The sequence below is a fragment of the Camelus bactrianus genome, chromosome 1, assembly GCF_048773025.1.
Source record: "Camelus bactrianus isolate YW-2024 breed Bactrian camel chromosome 1, ASM4877302v1, whole genome shotgun sequence".
Classification (NCBI taxonomy): domain Eukaryota; kingdom Metazoa; phylum Chordata; class Mammalia; order Artiodactyla; family Camelidae; genus Camelus; species Camelus bactrianus.
In genome coordinates, this window is record NC_133539.1 from 13,643,203 (window position 1) to 13,662,039 (window position 18,837).

At 39.7% G+C, this 18,837-nt stretch overlaps 1 protein-coding gene across 7 annotated transcripts in view; it reads right to left on the reverse strand.

Moving 5' to 3' along the window:
• Positions 1–12,456: 12,456 nt before the first annotated feature.
• The window catches only part of MAP3K7CL (MAP3K7 C-terminal like), a 79,939-nt gene continuing 73,558 nt past the window's right edge, over positions 12,457–18,837 (reverse strand). For all 7 annotated transcript variants that reach the window (XM_074360857.1, XM_010956611.3, XM_074360829.1 and 4 more), the window contains one exon: positions 12,457–13,615. In XM_074360857.1, the coding sequence (XP_074216958.1) occupies positions 13,435–13,615 (181 nt within the window). In that variant the 3' untranslated portion in view covers positions 12,457–13,434. The remainder of the gene's footprint in view (positions 13,616–18,837) is intronic.

Here is an 18,837-nt window from a genome sequence, read left to right on the forward strand (position 1 = left end):
TCTCTGAACATGCCACTGCCTTTTCCCCTGAGATGCCACCTACCTGAGCTGCACTTCCGCACGTTTTGGCTTGCACCTTTGCAACTCAACTCACTTCCCATCTTTTCTAGAAAAATCTTTTCTGAATTATCTCCCTTTCTCTGATATCTCCCTTATGCTGCCCCCCCCCAAAAAACCAAAAATAATCCCTTGTAGGCCATGTTCCTCTCTTTAAGGGTTGATAAAATACAAGAGGTCTTATCCAATCTTAATTTTCATAAATGATTAATAACTTGTAGTACTAGAATGTCCCAAATATTCCATGAGACATGTATGTGCTATTTGTAGTTTATCTAGGATTCAAATTTAATTGGGCACTCCATATATTTATCTATTAAATTGAATGCCTCTCCTGTCCTGTGCTGGAGTACTGTATTATGTCACTTGCCTTGTATTACACCATGAGTCACAGGTGTTATCCAGGCTGTAGGCTCTTTGAGGCCAGGAACCACGTCCAATTCCTTTGTTTCACCACCACTCCTACCTCACTCTTCCTGGTGCTCTACCACCAGTGTCTTAAATGTCACTGAGATAACAGGAATGAGGTCCTTGTTCATTCTTTCCTTCCTTCTTTCAGTTATCAAAGATCCATCGAGTTCTTACCAGGTGCCAAACATTGAAGTATATTCTGGAGCTACAACTTTAAATAAGACACAACCATGCATTAAGGAGCTCCCAGTTCCTTCAGGAAAACAGGCATGTCAGGAGGCAATTTCAATCTGTGTAAGTTCTAAAATAGGGTAAGAACACAGAGGAAAGGCATCAAAGCCAGTCTCCAGGGGTCCAAGAGGAAACAGCAGAAAGGAAGAGACCTAGTCATTATTAGGAGTCAACCAGTGGCTGGCAGAGAGCAAAGGCATTCCAGGCAGAGAGGGCAGCATAAACAAATGCTTATAGTTAGGGAGAACCTGGCATCAATGTTTACTGAATTAATCAAATCTTCTTCTTGTTCAAGCTTGTTCTGACCCGTAGGCGCCACTGTCTTTCGAGGCTTTAAGCTTTTTCTTAACAGGTTTTCTCAAGGAAGTCAGCAATGACAGCTCTTCTTCCTCTCTTACCACATCACCTCCAGGCTGGTTTCTTTTCTCCTCGTGATCTAAGCATCTTCTTGACAAGTACATAGAGCTGAAAACAACCAAATGTCCTGGCTCACCTCACCTTCCTTTCAGTCTCGCTGTCTCTGCTCCATCCAAGTTTCTTTCTTATTATTCCCTCTGTGTACTCCTTCCAACCCTTGTTCCCCCACAGAGTCTGAGCCTCTAACCAGAGCTACTTTCTAGCCCTCTTTGGGTGATTCCCCTCACCCCACATTCTCTATTTCCTGCATAACCCAACCCTATTCTGCACAGCAGCGGTGAGACATTTATAGTGTTCCAACTCTTAAAAAAATTGCAATCACTAGAGAAGAGAAAGTCGTATCTCTGGTGAGAGGAATAAAAAGTGAAGAAAGGAAGTTCTCCAGTGAAACCCACTTAAATCAAGCTGCTTCTTAACATCCTTTATTTTTTTTTAATATTGAAATTCTGCTGCGCTATGTTTGAATCTTAGGAAAGGGATATTTGCTTTATTTTATTTATTTATTTTTTGAATGGAGGTACTGGGGATTGAACCCAGGACCTCGTGCATGCTAAGCATGGTCTCTACCACTGAGCTATACCCTTCCCCAAACGATGTCTTTTGGATTAATCAGCTGTTCTTAGTCATTTTCACAGCCCCTGCTTGTAGCACAAAGCAAGTTCTCAGTAAACTGTTAATGTAAGAATGTACCTTCTAATTTTCTAATGTGCCCTGTTCTAATCAAATCTTCAGTTATGGCCAAATAGGATGAGCTAGCTTTCTGCACTAAGTGTGAAGACAGGACTTTGAAGTACTATACAGAGTTTGTGAAGACAGGGTATTTATGATGGTTAATGTTATGTGTCAAGTTGACTGGGCCACAGGGTGCCCAGATATTTGGTCAAACATTATTCTGGGTGCTTCTGGGGTGGGGGCAGGGGGTGGGATGAGAGTAACATTGAAATCAATCCACTGAGTAAAGCAGATTGCCCTCTCTGATGTGGGTGGGCCTCACAGTGCCCTGAAGGCTTGACTAGAACAAAAAGGCTGACCCTCCCCCACATAAGAGTGATTCTTTCTGCCTGAAAGTCATCAAAATGGGGCATTAGCTCCTCCTAGGTCCCAGTTGTGCTTCCTGGAACAGGAGCTACACTACTGGCTCTCCTGGTTCTCAGACTTTCAGACTCAGGCTGGAATTTACACTATCAACTCTCCTGAGTCTCCAGCTTACAAACCCACCCTGAAAATCTTGGAACTTGCCTGCCTTCATAACTGCGTGAGTATATTTCTACTTATACTGTTGATTCTGTTTCTCTGGAGAGCCCTAATACACGGGAAATAAGACAATCAGAATCTACTTTGATTGTCTAACCTGCCTGCCTCTCATCTGCCTCATAAATCTTTCATGACCCAGGTACGTCCCATCTCCCTCACTCTTCACTACATGTGGATGATCTGATTCGTATAGGCCGTCTTTCATGTTAAGTCTCAAGGGACTTTGATGGATAGTCCTGGTTTATTTGGTAGAAATCAGTCCCCTACTAACATCCCCACGAAGGTTCGCCACCTGTGTATCCGTGACGAGGAAGCTGCCTAAGACAATGCATCCGAAGACAAGAAATGTCTATGAGCGCTGATGTTCAGGAATAAAAAGGGGAAAAACAAACATGGTTAAATCCAATGAGTGCTTTCTCATCAGATACTCTTGTGTCCCACAGTGTTAGACAAAGTAAAGATTTCAGAGGTAAGGGAAGATTTGAGGACGTGGGGTGAGGGGAGGAGGCAAGAGTTTGGTGGGGACTTCAGGGACATCAAAGTGCTAAATGTAAAGTGCTAAGTGGGGTCAGCATCACAGATGTGCCACCGGTGCAGGTGCACAGGACCCACGCTCACAAGGGCCCTGTACGAGCTTTAATGCTCTGTGGTCACCATCTTGAGATTCTTAGTAACTTTTGAAACAAGGGGCCCCAGATTTTCATTTTGCAATTGACCCTTCCAATTATGCAATTGGTCCTGAGGCTGAGTAAAGCTTTCTTTACGTCTGGTAACCAATTATAAATTAAAAGTCAGTGTTTATTCAACTTTCCACCTACTGATTTTTCTGATAGTCTTAGGTTAGGATCCAAGAATAATAGCAAACCAAACTGAGACCCCATCATCCCATGCTCTTCCCGAGATAGAAGGAACAGGAGGCAAGAAATGACCTTGAGCAACAACCATCAGGAACTATGGTCCTTGTGCAGAGCTTGAGAAGAGATGCAAGTTAATTAACAGTATTGACAAGAGCTTGAGTAACTGCTTCTAAAATCAAGGACTAGACCTCGAATAATGGGGTGACATCTGCCCCTCGCCAGTGAAATGGCTTCAGAATCCCCAATCTAAGAACTGAGTGAAAGAATTTGGCATCATTGTCAAAATCTTCTTGACAGATTTCATTTTGTGTAAGAAAAGGAAAATGCCAACAACCTGGGAGTGTATCACTTACTGTACGAAATCAGTCACCCTTACTTCCATTTCAGGCATTCAGACAGACCAAATATCCCATTTTCATGGTTAACACACACACATTCATATACACATAAATGCACATCACCGCACGAAGTGACAGAGCTTTCTATTTGTAGACGTATTTGTACTAAACATATTCTGGATAGACATTTGGACATGATTAATATCTTCCAAGAAATCTCATCTGGTAGGAGAGAGGAAGGCACTGCTGTGCAATTTGATAGATGGAGAACTTGGCCTACAGATTTGGCAATATTCTTGATCAGCTCCCAAAATAAAAGTCTGCACCAACATTGCTGCTGACTCACAAGTGCCCAGAAGGAGCTGAGGTTCCTTCCTGCAGCAGAATCTCCTACTTGCACCCTGACATGTTTCATCCCCTATAACTGCCCCCCTTTTCCATACTAAGGTTCAGGCAATAAGATTGTATTAGTCAGAGTTTGCAGAGAAACAGAACCAATAGGAGAGAGAGAGAGAGATTTATTATAAGAAGTTGATTCAGGGGGAGGGTATGCTCGGTGGTAGAGCATGTTCTTAGCACGCACAAGGTCCTACCTCCATTAAGAATAAATAAATAAATAACCTAATTACCTCTCCCTCCAAAAAAAGAAAAGAAAATAGAAAAGAAAGTCCATTCACTTGATGGTGGAGGCTGACAAGTCCCAAGATCTGTCATCTTCAAGCTGAACACCCAGGAAAGCCCAGTGGTGCAGTTTTCATCTGAAGGTCAGCAGGCTTGAGCCTCAGAAGGAGCAAGTGTTTCTGTTCAACTCTAGAGGCAAGAAAGAATTGACACCCCAGCTCAACACAGACAGGCAGGAGGAGTTCCTCACAGAAAAGTCAGCCTTTTTGCTCTATTCAGGCCTTCGACTGATTAGATGAGGCCCACCCACATTAGGAAGAACAATCTGCTTATTCAGTCTTCCAATTTAAATGTAAATCACATGCAAAGTCACCCCCAAAGACACACCCAGAATAATGTTTGAGCAAATATCTGGGCACCCGGGGGCTCAGTCAAGCTGACACATAAAATTAACCATCTCAGGGATGTCACTGGAAGTATCTTGTGGCAGCTCCCAGGACAGCCAGCCCACTTCTAGGCCTATCCCCTTCTTCATCCCTTCCTCCTCCAGCTGTCACCATCTTAGTCCATGACAATGAGGGACATAGCTAAATAATGGCAGAAAAGCTTGAGGCCCTGAAGATTTTATGGAACAGAAACTGCATATCAACCCAGAGCTCTGCAACCCCAGTTTTCTACATCATAGGGGAAAGAAACTTGCACTGTATTTAACACACTGTGATCTGGTGGTAATAGTTTGTGGGAGACAGAGGTATCTGCTCTTCACAGCTAATTCTAATCCTAACTGTTGTACCTCGCTTATCCTTCCATTTCACACTACAGGACAGAATTATGGATTGTACAGCAGATTAACTAAAACGCCTATGACGAGAAAGACAGAAAACCTGTGAGACCTGTGTGCCCACTAACTCTACAGGGAGGGTAATAATAAAACTTATCACCACACAGTAACGTTTTGTGCAGCCCTTCACCACACTACTTTGCTTCTTTCCACAAGTAACTTTGTGAGGCAGAGAAGGCTGATGTTTTTATCCTCGTTTTTCTCCCTGAAAAATTTAGAATTATCCCTGCTCGGGTGATATTTGGTTTTAATTGGTGCTTCATATTAAGCTAAGCAAAACCATGCAGTATCAAGTGGACCACAATCTCTTATTCAATAGAATTCTATCAGTTTGCAAACATGTATGGGGAGCTTTAAAACTTTTTTTATAAATACAAATTAAACCTTAAAGCAAGATTATAAGATGACGGTGAAATTCTGTTTTAACATGATGGACCCCAAAATGACTTTATTAAATTTAAGCTGCATTTCAGTGGAAACCCATGGTCACTGTAAAAGAAAAGGATATTGAGCCTGTTGTTTGTTAGTTGTGATGGTTTTTAAATCCAGCAAGGAAACACTATCATTGGTGTCACAATGCATCTTAGCATGAAGTGCTAGGAGAAATCCTAAAGCTACGGGAACTCTTTAATTTAGCCCAGTGTTTCTCAAATTTATGTGACCATGAATCAGTGTTTTGTTTTGTTTTGTTTCCTTTTCCGGTTTTGTGTGTTATGAATATTTCAAACACTGGTGTTGCAAGAACAAGGGTTTGGAAGCGCGACACCATTTTCTACGCCCAGGGCTCGTTCTTCTCACTAAACAAACTGCAGTGAAGCACACGGGTGGCGGGTGGGGGGAGGATTACATGAATACACTTGCAGTGTCTTCTCTACACCATCCTCCCTAATTAGGGTTGCCAATATTATCCAATAAAAATGCAGGATTCCCAGTTAAAACTGAACTTCAGATGAACAGCAAAAATCAATTTTTTTTTTTTGATATGAGTATGTACCATGCAATGTTTAGGACATACTTATACTAAAAAATTGTTCATCATTTGTCTGACTTCTGAAATTCAGTTTAACTGGGCATCTTGTATTTTCTCTGGCAACCTCACCCCTGATCCATCCCCGGGGAGGAAAACTGCTTTCCTCCTGGTTCACCTTTCCAGACATTGAAGGGGGCTTTATAAATGACTAGGAAGGACCATGGGATTCAAATCACAAGTCTGGCCGTCCTGCTTTCTGTATGAGCTTCTGAGGCACGTGCATCTCTTCTGCTTGTTGCTCGTGTGCACTGGAGGCTCCCCAGGGCCCCCACAGATCCACTCTCTCCACTTCCCACTCTGCTCTGTACCCTGGGAACTGACTACATGGACCACAGCAACTAGCCTCCTTCATCCTCTGGTTTCTGGCTGAATTTGGCCAATGGGAGCCATTGGCAGAAGATGGAGGGACAGGAAGAAAGACTGAGGTAATCATCCTCCTGGTTTCTCCCTGCCAAGTCCTGGGTAGGCTGTGGCCTCACTGCCCAACAAAAGAACAAGGTTTTGAGGAGTGCGGTGAGGGGATGCCCTCTCCTACAGACACAGGTCCTGCCATGTCTTAGTACCGCCTCCTCCCTCCTTCGCCCCTGAAGGCACAGGAGAGACTTTCCTGAGGCTGCCGATCCCAAGGGCTTCACTAGCCCTCCTGATGTCTCTCACCTCTGCCCCCAACTTTGTAAACAGTCCTTTCATTAAGGGACTTTCCCTCATCAGGATCCGGTAAAACAGACTTAAAGGAAACGAAGATCCCCTGAGTGCAACTTAGTCGTAAATCTCAAATTCATACTTAGGTTTGCTGGAAAATCTTAATTAGAGGGGTTTTGTGCCAATACTAAGGAGGTTCCTTGTTTTTTCTATTTCCACATCAGCTGGCTAAAGATCAGTGACTGCCATTCAGTAGGCTTAATATAAGCTATTGCCATTCTTACCACTGTTATTATTCTTAGCATCCTAAATACCTATATTGATAATACTGCAATGGCTGTGTAACAGTTTGCGGGTAGGGGTCAGTGTATTCAAATGCCATCCACGCTCACCTGTCTCCACTTTACAGAAAAGGAGACCAGACAATCAAATAGGGCTATAGGCAGACCACAAAGACCCCGTGGTAAATCCTGAGTCTTCTTTCCTGCCTGGGGTCTGATCTGGCCACCGTGTTCACCATGTTCATTTCCAGAAATCATAAAACCCTAAAATTTGGTCAGCAGCCCAGATGTTCTCAGAACACTTAGGGCTAGACACAATAACAAGTTACATTTAAAAATTTTTTTATTTTATTTTGAAAAAGTCTTATATCCCAGTACCTCCATTTAAAAAAAATAAACAAATAAACCTAAAATTACTTCCCCCTCATTAAAAAAAAAAAAATTTAAAGAAACAAAAAGAAAAAAATTTTTAAAGAAACAAAATTTTTTAAAATTTGTTTGAAAAAGAAAGCACTCCAGTTTACCCATGACCACTTTCTCGCTCTTTTCCCAGCTATTTTTAAATAATCAAATCACCGTAGTTTCTATGGCATTCTGGAGCTTTCAGGGCTGGTGAGTCACATCCTTATTTACAGGAACGATGGGGGAACGTCAGCTCATTCAGCATTCACTCCATTTTTGAGAAGTGAACAGGCAATTAAGAATCTGAGGGGGGAAGCCGTTTCATGCACCATTTTACCTGGTCCTACTATCTCTTCATCTTTCCCTTTTCAAAACTCAGACCTGAGAGAGCTGCCCTGCCCAGACACGTCCAGTGACGGATAAAATCGGTTAGTGAAGCAGATCACAGACGCAAATTCTTCCTCCTCGTTTGGCTGTTGAAAAACTCTTCCCCCAGTACTTATGCTGGCTCAGCCCTTCTGCTCAGAATTCTTATCTTAAACTTCTTAGTCCAAAAGCTGCCGAGGAAAAGTTTTTAAAAGACAAACTTACTACAGGATTAGATAAAATCATGTGTGTGAAGCTTTTGAAAATTTTAAAGCATGGTAGAGTTTAAAGAATCTTTCATTCAATTAAAAAAATAAAAAAAGATGGACTCCTTAGGGAAATTTCTGTTTTCCAGCTTGGGTGACTCAGACCATCATCACCTCATGGTTATTATCATCACTTCGATAATCTACTCTCGTAAAAGCTGCCCCTTTTATCTACCTGCCCCGGAGCTGTCTCAGAAATGTGGAAACATGAGGACTGATTAGGAACATTTTCAAAGATTCAGAGAGCAAAATGAAATGGATGTGATTTTAACCCTAGAATATGGAACTCTCTTGAGTACAAGACATTTTTCTTTCAGAGAGCGTTTGTTTCTAACCATGGGAAACAATATGGTCCCAGTTAATTAAAACATTGAGTATTAGAACTGGAAGGGTGTTTGCAGAAGCTGAAGGTTGTTGCTCTCAGCTTTGTGGGTGATTTCATCTCGGCCTGTGTACATTTCACACATTGTGATGTGATCCGCACATCCATCTTTGATTTTTTTCATTCTTGAAAAATAACCCAGACAAGGTGGAAAATACTGTCTTAAAAGTTCTAATCGCTTAAGAATATTCTCTTATCAGCTTGATGTGTGGCAACTCGATGTTTGAAACATGAGATGGACAGTAAAAAACAGTCTGAGTCTACCTCCACTGTCACAATGAACATATTTAACTGAGTGACACTAAGAATCCTGCCTTCTAATGAGGATTTCTGCAATCCACCTGTCTTCTGTTCTGCCAGGCTACATGCTACTACTAAGGGTTTACTTATTTTCAAAGGAGAAAAATATTCATTAAAATGACTTCTCAAGTAAAATGTATATTATAACCCTACATAAGTAACCCTATGTTCTATACAGCGAGCTAACTAAATAGGTGTAGTATAAATTCTCTACAGGACAGCACTCTCAGCAACTTAAAATGTATTAACTTGAAAAAGAAAACTCTTAAAACATGTTACCCTAGAAGATAATGTGTTAACATATTAATCCCTCTGCTTAGGATTCTTTGGTGTCTTCTTACTGTTTTTATGATTAAGGGCAAAATTCTTAATGTGATCTTCAAAGTCCTGCCTTATTCTGCAAACTCATGTATCACACCCTCCCTACCTCTTCATGCTTGGCTACCCCAGCCTCCCTCCAAGTCTTTGAACATGCCACAGTGCCTTTGCATGTGCTTTGTTCTGTCTAGACACCTTCCTCCTCCTACACTCTTTGCTTCTTTGGCTCTTGCTCATCAATACTTAAGGAAACCATCTCAAACACCTCATTTCAGTTAGATTCTCTTTCTTATACAAACTCACAAACTGTTTCTTTTCTGTTTTGTACTCATCTCATTTATTTCTTGTATCTTTTTTCATCTATTGTTGCATTAAAAAAAAAATTCAGTAGCTTAAAACAACAAATATTTATTATCTCAAAGTTGCTGAGAATTAGGAACAGGAGCAGCTCAGTTGGGCGGTTCTGACTCAGAGTCTCTACTGAGGCTGCAGTCAAGATGTCAGCCAAGCTGCAGACAATTGGAGTCTCACCTGGGTCTGGAGGATCTGCTTCCAGGTTCACTCATGTGGCCTCCCACTTGGGTCTCTCCATAGACCTGCTGGAGGCTCAACAGAACACAGCAGCTCACTTACCCAGAGCAAGTCATCCAAGAGAGAGCAGATGCGGAGGAAGCCCCTATGTCTTTGTGTTCTCATCTTGAAAGTCACATATTGCCACTTCTGCTTTATTCTGTTTGTTAGAAACAAGTCTTTAAGTTCACCTCACACTGAAGGGGAGAAGAATTAGGCTCTACATTTTAACAGGATGTTTAGATGTATTTAAGACTACCCCAGTAGGTGTTTAAGTCAATGCTTTCCTCACTCACTATACTGAGTTCCTTGAGGGCAGGATCCGTGTTTCTATTGTTTGCTGCTGTGTCCCTGACACCTTCCAGAATGCCTGGCAAAGTACAAGTATTCAACAAATAGAAGAAAGAAAGGAAGGAAGGAAGGAAAGGAGAGAGGGAGGGAGGGAGGGAAAAAGACAATTTGCATTTGAATCCGGGCTCTGGGGAACATTGTACAAATTATGTAACCTTACATTCTGGTTTTGGAGAATGGAGATAATTGTATCTGCCTTTCAGGTTGTTCTGAGAATTAAATAATGCAACCTATATGAAGAGCTATGATTGCCTGGCACAGAAGGGGCTCATTAAACATTACTTCTCCTCGTCTTGCTCCAATGACACACGCGATCCATCCCAGGGCACTTGGATCCTACTTCTCTTTATGTCTCTCCCAACCCTCCTAGTGTGTCTCCAGTTCAGTTGCTCCCACTCTCTCCTCTTGCACACTCCTTCCTGTTTGCCTCCTAACAGCACTCATGCCTCTAGTCTCAGTTCCATCCCCCCCATGCATCGCAACCCTGGTAATTATCTTCAAGTCCAGCCCCATCATTCACTCATCTTTTCAAAATTTTTATTTTGTTCAAACCCTCCCATGTCCAGAGCCCAGTGGAACTTCCCAACTTAATTTCTCAGTATCCCCCAACTCCTACTTAAACCCTCTGGGAAGACTATTTACTGCCCTGCAAAGTGCAGAAGGCTGAGATTGCGTTTTTGCAGCCCTATTATTGTTACTCTGCCCTACACTTGGTAAGTGGATAGTAAACTTTTGTTAAATTGAACTTGAATTCCAGATCCCTTTTAGTTCTTTGTTTGTGCTGCGTTAATGATACATCCAAGCCCAGGTGCTAGAGTGACATAGAGACACCAACACCAATGATTAAAGATTTGACCTTCAGTCACGTGTAACCACATTCTTTTCATGTCTCCATAAACTAAATGGCCCACAACTAGCAAATTCTTTAGCAGGGCCATTGCAGAGTAAAATGTGGTTTACGTTTTTCTTAAATTCTAACTTTAAAGCAAACACCTTCATCTTAATACTAATAGAACCTCTGTGCTCATTCTTAATGTTCTATAAAATTTTCATTATGGCTAATAGCAAGAACAGTGTAAATATATTTGAAGATAGAAAATTCTTAAGTGATTCTGTGTTATACAGATGATAGGCAGTGGTAAATATGATGGGGGAAACTTGTCAAATGAATGAAAAGATGAAAATGATAATAGAAGACAATTTGCCTTTCGATTTCTCTGAATAAAAGTCTGCTTAAAACATAAGCACCTATGGGGAATCACTATGTGGGATACCTGAAACTAACATAATTCTGTAAATCAACTTTACTTCAATTAAAAAAAAATTAAAACACAAACATACACACACCTAGAGAAATGCTTGCTTTTGAGTCATGAATAGGTATCTTTTGGAAACACGGTAAAATTCAGGCTGAGACTAGCACAGGTAGGAAAACTGTTTACCCAGTGTCTCCTTAATATAATAAGTGTGTTCAAATATTTTGACCTGTGAAATTATTTTCGTTCTGATAAAGGAGAGAGATTTTGGGAATACATTTCTCTGCCCTCCCCTCCCATTTTCTGTAAGGTGCCATGACTGCTTGAAATCCGTAAATAGGTGTAATCAGATGGGCAGCAATCAAAACCTAATCCTTGTGTTTAAAGGTTGGTAACTTACCCTTCATCCTCCCATTCCATTAACCCTGGATTTATATAAGTTTAGTGAACAACTCTTCCTTTATCTTAGTATTTATAAGCTTTGGGGTTACTTGCAAAAAAAAAAAAAAAAAAAGCTTTTACCAGGATAATAGGGACTTCCACCTTTGGTTAAATGCTAAAGCAGCTGAAGTGTGAACAGGCTGTCCTAACATTCAAACTGATGGCTGTCCTAACATTCAAACTGATGTCTGTCCAAAAGCTTCGTTTTACAAATAAGGAAACTGAGGGTCAGGATGCTAGGGACCTCATGGAAGCACATCACAGGACAAGAAACCCATGGCCCTGCATCGTGCTTCCGCTTGGCATTTGCCCAACTGCCCAGTGATCAGTCTAACCCGGGACACATTGACCTTGGTGCCGGCAGTACATTGGGCCAAACAATTCTTTGTTGTTGTGATGCTGTCCTGTGCGCTGCAGGACGTCTAGCAGAATCCCTGACCTCTACTCTCCAGATACCAGTGCCCCCCCCCGCCCCCATCCTAGTCGTGATAACAACAAAAAAATGTCTCTAGACTTTGCCAGATGTCCCTGGAGGGGGTAAATCACTCCCAGTTGATGTCAACTGGTCTATCCCAGGCCATCTTATTGTTTTAATCAACTATTCTCTTTTATGTTTTCTGGGCAAATACTTTAAGACACTAATCCATCATGTCCTGTATTAGAACTCTGAGTTATTTAGATGGGAAAACGCAGTCTTTCCAAGAAACGGGACTTTCACTGCTTTTTTGGCACTTTCAAATAGAACTAAGGACAAATTCTAACTGGGCTTAGTCAGTCCCAACTTTTAGCATGAAGGGAGTTTAAGAAAGGGACAAAATACCGACTGACACTTTTGATCCGTGTTTAATGAAAAAGAAATTACAGGAATAGAAATGGACATAAAACAAAGAGATCAATTTGAGACAATATGGTGATAGATAGAACAAGGAAAAAATAATTTTAATCCTGAATTTACTTATATGTTCTTATTAGTTATCAATGAGCCAAAACATCTTCTTAAATTCAAAACAGAGTGATAGTTAGAATTTTACCGATGTTTTCATGGGAACTCACCAAAGTAATGTCCAAACAATACTGTTCTATTTCCCCCAGAACACACACAAGCAAAGGCAGTGATGTTTACCAGGAGGTAACGTGGCGTAAAGAAAATGCAACCTTATCAATTTTTTATTACAACAGCAAGTTAGCACTGGCAAACGTGCTTTTGGCACAAACATGCTTTCTGCTAATATTTTCATGAGAAAGCTTTTATGATATGCAACCATTTATTCTTAGTACAACCAATCACTGAGGGATGAAACCTAACTCTACTGAACATAAATATATGCAGAGAAGTTTCTGACGGTTCAGATTGGAGCACTGTTGAAATGTGAACAGCGTGAAATTTAAAAACACGCAGATGTGAAACAACAGTGAGCATCTTACTAATGTGTTTCATGGCTTAATTCTGTCCATGACTCTTAGTTCGTGAATAAGTCAATACTCTATTTCTATCATTTTCTACCCTGATGTACAGCACGATCGTATCTTGCTAAATAAGAAAAAAAAATATCTTTAGAAACAAATTAAGATCTCTGAAAATTTGTACTGATAATAGGTTCCCTTCAACTATCTGATTTAAAATACAAGATCCCTTCTCTCAAACTAGATCTGGCAAGCATTAAACTCATTAGTATAGACGTTTGCCGTGTGGATAATGAGGGGAAGCAATAGATTTTACTCACTATCCCTTTAAAATAAAAATCTTTCAGCCAGCGCACAGCAGTCGCCAACCTCTTAGGCTCACATTGAATAACTTCAAGTTAGGACGAGCCCTGTCTCTTCTGATACTGTATTCTAAGCTTCTCCAGTTGTTCTACGCATTGGGACTGGGCCAGCTTCAACGTCCGATTCTCCTCCGTCAGAGCCTCGAATTCCCGCGCCAGCTGAGCGGCATCCAGCTTCTCCTTTTCCGCCTGATCCAGCTTGGCAATGAGCTCCTTTCTGAAGATGCAGGGGCCAGGCAAGGAAGAAGCACAGAACACAATGCAAACAGATTCAATGACACAGTAACAGCATCGCGGACGCAGAATAGGTCACTCTACCCTTCTAAATTTTACCCGTCTCTGCTTGCCCCCAATGACTGGCTTGCATTTTCCAGCCTCACAAGTGTTAGAGCTCTTCATTCTACTCCAGCCCCCCTACTAGATATATCCAGAGTAGTAAACACATACCCCCAAAATCTCAATAAGTCCTTTGACAGTCAAAAAGAGTGATCTTTTTAAGAGTACCCAAAAAAAAGTAAATTAAAATTACTACTTTAGAGGAAAAACACAGAAAAATTAGTTTATAATTTAAGATGCCACCTGTTGTCTTATGGGTGGGAGAATCATAGCTTTACTTACTAATCTTTCTCCTCCAAATTCAGTTATTATCTTCTATTGTTTTCTGTCTTTGAGTTTAACCAATCTGTACTAGGCTTCTTTGAACTAAGAAATTCCAATTGTTTCCTGCAGATACTATTTTCCACGTCTTTCTCTAGTCTCTCTCTCTCTCTCAATATAGATGTGTGTGTGTATGTGTGTGTATCTGGTCACCCTAATTAACAAAGCAACATACCTACATTTGGTACTGGCCTGACTCAGGAAGAGTCAGGGAGGGAACTTGCAGTGATGATGCTTTAAACAAATTCGATGTTCAGTAAATATGTGTAAATAATTCATTGATGTAAATAGACATAATAATAAGCTAAAGACTGGCTAAAATCATGTTTAGATTTAATAAGCACGACAACCCAAAACAGGTCCATTCCCCTTTGTGTGTCAGTTAATCCTAAACTAGACTTAAGTGAATTCTCCTTTGCCTCAATACAAGGGCATTTCACACTTCTTCCTCCTCTGTAGGGAGACGTGCAGAGAAACCTGGAAGACCACTCTCACCAAGTGACCAAATTTGACATCATTAGTAATGAGATCGGTAGACGTAGCATGCACCACGAAGGACATGACATCCTTTCTGTGGCATTCCTGCCAGAAGTGCACACACCAGACAGCCTCAAATTAAGGGAATTGCTTCCAAATAGCTAGCCTGTACTCTTTAAAATGTTTTTTTAAAAAAACTGTTTCATATTTATAACAACTGAAAACAAATGACAAATGACAACTATATGCAATGTGCAATTCTGGACTGGAAACAAGGGCTGTGAAGGACATTATTGGGAAAGGGATGCAGTATAAATATGGACTGTGAATTAGATAATAGAACTGTAGCAATGCTAAATTTCTTCATTTTAATTATTGTACTGAGGTCAAGTGAAAGAATGTCCTTGTTCTTAGGAAATACTCACTGAAGTATTTAGGGCAATGGAGAATAAGATATATATCTGTATATGTGCATGTAATATAGATAGATAGATAGATAGATAGATAGATAGATAAATAGATAGATAGATACCCCATCTCTAAGAGAGAAAGAGAGACAACCCCAGTAGTGTGCAGTGTTGGGGGAGGGAGAATAAAGCACAACTGGGGAAATTTTTAACAATGAGTGAACTCAGTAAAGGATATATGGCAGTTCTTTATACCAGTTTTGCAACTTCTCTGTAAGTCTGAAACTAGCAAAATAAACAGTTACCCCGGGAAAAAGATAAAGAGCAAATCAGAATAAAATTTCTAGTATTTTCTTCCTGCATTCAATGGACTGCCTTGTGTACCCAATTTGGTGACCACTTAGCAAATCCAGGCGTTGTTAAGATAGTGCCCAACAGGGACAAAGGGAAAATCACTTGGAACGTTGATGTGCATGTACACAAAGTTTCTTTGGGATTTTGTTGATCTTTGAATCTTCCATGGCATTTACAATATAAAGCCTCCCAATAAACACTTGTTGAATAAATAATTGAAGAGTAAGGCACCTCAGAGACATATAACGTATATTTTAAAGATGAGGAAATAGAAACTCAAAGTGCTTAATCTAACTGAAAAAGTCACACAGCCAAAAATCAAACCTACCCTTTTGAATAAATGTTTAGAGTTCTTTGCCTCTAAGGATAGTTTGAGCAATAAATGTCAATAATTAAATATTAGTAAAGTTCCTTATGTAACTCTCTTAAGGAAATTGGTCAGTAAAAGATAAATAGAAAGAGACATGCCTCTAAATCCCTTACCCTTCAGATTATCTATTCCTGTTACGTTCTGCCTTTCAAATTAACTGTGTCACACAAATGATGGCTACTGTCTTGGTTCCATATCTGAGCCCATTTAAAACTCCTGAGGACATCTGTCATTAGTTTTGACTGGTAGGAAAAATAAATCACAAAATCACAGATTTTACAGCTAAAAAGAATGGTGGTTAGTGTCTAGTCTAATATTCTTGCATCAGAGAAAGTCAATAATAATTTCTTCTTTACTGGAATCAAGGAGGTCTCAATTGACAGAATTCTAAATTAGTTTCATGTATTTGATAAGCAATTATATATCTATTTATTGAATACTGTCAAAACGTCTATTGTCTCCTGTCCAAGACCTATTTATATAGACAAATTGATGCTGATTCATTAGCAATTCATAATTATACCCTGCACAGTGAGCTACAGAGATAATCTTATAAAAAGATGATCTGAGGAACAAGTCAATAGGTATATTTGTCTAGAATGTGGTCCTGCCTTTGAATTCTCGTTTATCATTTCTGTCATTCCCTTCAATGTCATGTGATAAAGGTGTAGAAGACCAATGTTACAGGAACCTTATTTCTGAAGTCAAGACCTGTAACATAGTTTTCCACGAGATGTACCTCAACAGTGAAAAGGTCATAACCCTGGGTCCACCATACATCAGCTCCTGTCCCCATCCTAAGCCACATGCCTGGAAAAATGTATTTGCTAAAACAAATGAGGAAAGGGAAAATCCAAATGAGTTGGTAAAGAGAACTTTGAAGATTTGTGGAAACTAACTCCAAAATTAAGGAGATTCTTTATGCTGCAAGAGGTTGGGAAATGGACTCATTATGAGGACAAATATTTCTTTGTTTCTGGAAAGACCATTACTATGATTCTTGGAACTTTCAAAGTTGACTAGAGACTTTTAGTTGGAAAAAATAAAATCCTAGGCAGTTTGGCCCCCATGAGCTAAAGAGTTTTGGATAATAAGGTAATAAAATACTATCTTCATAATGGGGAGAATTTTAGTTTAAATAGTGATTTAGACTGCATTGTTTGTGTTTTTTAAATGATATGTGTTCTATTACAAGCATTTATACACAGGAGAGACGGAATAGATGCTTCAAGATGACAAAGGGGAGGGAAGGTATAGCTCAGTGGTAGAGTGCATTCTTAGCATGCAAGAAGTCCTGGTTCAATCCCTAGTACCTCCATTAAAGCATATATAAATAAATAAACCTAATTTCCTCCCCAAACACACACACAAAAACAAAACAAAAAGATGACAAAGAGGGCTATTTCTAGGTGATGCCTTTACAAATTACACAAGCTCCTTTCTCCCCCAACCTGATACATTCCCTTCAATAAGATGTTGCTCCCTCAATCATCATTTTATGTATTTTAAAAAAGACATGAAAATAAACAATGATATTGATTGATTCTCTTATGAAAACCCTTTTCTAATGTCTTGCCTGCCCCTAGAATTATCATAGCATTTTTCAACTCAATAATAAAAAAACATGTAAGTCAGTTTTAAAATGGGCAAAGATCTGAATGGACATTTCTCCAAGAAGTCACAGATGTATCTACTCCTAGGTACATAACTAAGTGAATTGAAAAGATATGTCCACACGCACACTTACATATGAATGTTTGTAGCAGCATTATTTATAATAGCCAGAAGTGCAAATAACCCAAATGTCCATCAGCTGATGAATGGATAAATGAAATATGGTATAGCTATACAATGGAATATTATTTGACACTAAAAAGGAATGAAGTACAGGCATACCTCATTTTATTACACTTTGTTTTATTGTGCTTTGCAGATTTTGTGGGTTTTTTTTTTTTAACAATTTGAGGTTTTGTGGCAACCCTGCACTGAGCAAGTCTATTGGCACCATTTTTTCCAATAGCTCACTTCATGTCTGTGTCTCATTTTGGTGATTCTCACAATATTTCAAACCTTTTCATTATTATTATATTTGTAATGGTGATCTGTGATCAGTGATCTTTGATGTTATTATTGCCAAAAGACTACAACTTGCTTAAGGCCCAAATGACTGTTAGCATTTTTAGCAATAAAGTGTTTTTTAATTAACATACATGCATTTTGTTAAGACATAATGGTATCGCACACTTAATCGACTACAGTATAGAGTAAACAGAACTTTCACATACACAGGGAAACCAAAAAATTTGCGTGACTCTCTCTTGCAATATTTGCTTTGCTGCAGCGGCCTGGACCCGAACCTGCAATGTCTCCAAGTTCTGCCTGCACTGATGCATGCCACAACGCGGATGAACCCTGAAAACCACGCTAAGTGAAGGAAGCCAGTCGCAAAAGCCACGTACTGTATGATTCCACTTCTCTGAAATCTCCAGAACAGGCAAATCCATAGAGACAGAAAGTAGATTAGCAGTTGCCAGTGGCTGATGAGAGGAGAGAGGAATGGGAGGTGACTATTCAGGGGTACAAGGTTTGTTTCTAGGGTGATGAAAATGTTCTAAAATTGTGATGATGGCTGCACAACTCTGTGAGTCCACCGAAGACCACTAAATTTTTTTTAAGTTATGTAACATTTTTCAAGCTGACTATTCTAAGAGTTGATCTCTTTTTCTGACATTCCAAGTCAACCTTTTAAACACCACAGCACCTAACACAATTTTTCTTACATAGAGCAATAAATGAAGTGGTTTCTCCTTTGAGCAAGATAAAATACAAAGCAACTTTTACTAATGGTAAATCTAATTGCAGAGCTAACTATAGTTTAACCATACACTTTAAAAAACATTCAAATAGAGGAGAGGGGACAGTTCATTGGTAGAAGACAGGCTTAGCATGGACGAGGTCCTGGGTTCAATCCCCAGTACCTCCCTTAATTAATAAATAAATAAATAAATAAATAAATAAATAAATAAATAAATAAATAAATAAAATTTTAAAATAAAAATAAAAACGTTCAAACAATGTAATGATAAATTTCAAATGCTGTAAAATATCTATATCTCACTTCCATGAGTTTCCATTACATACACAAAAAACCTGTATGTATTATATAATACTTAT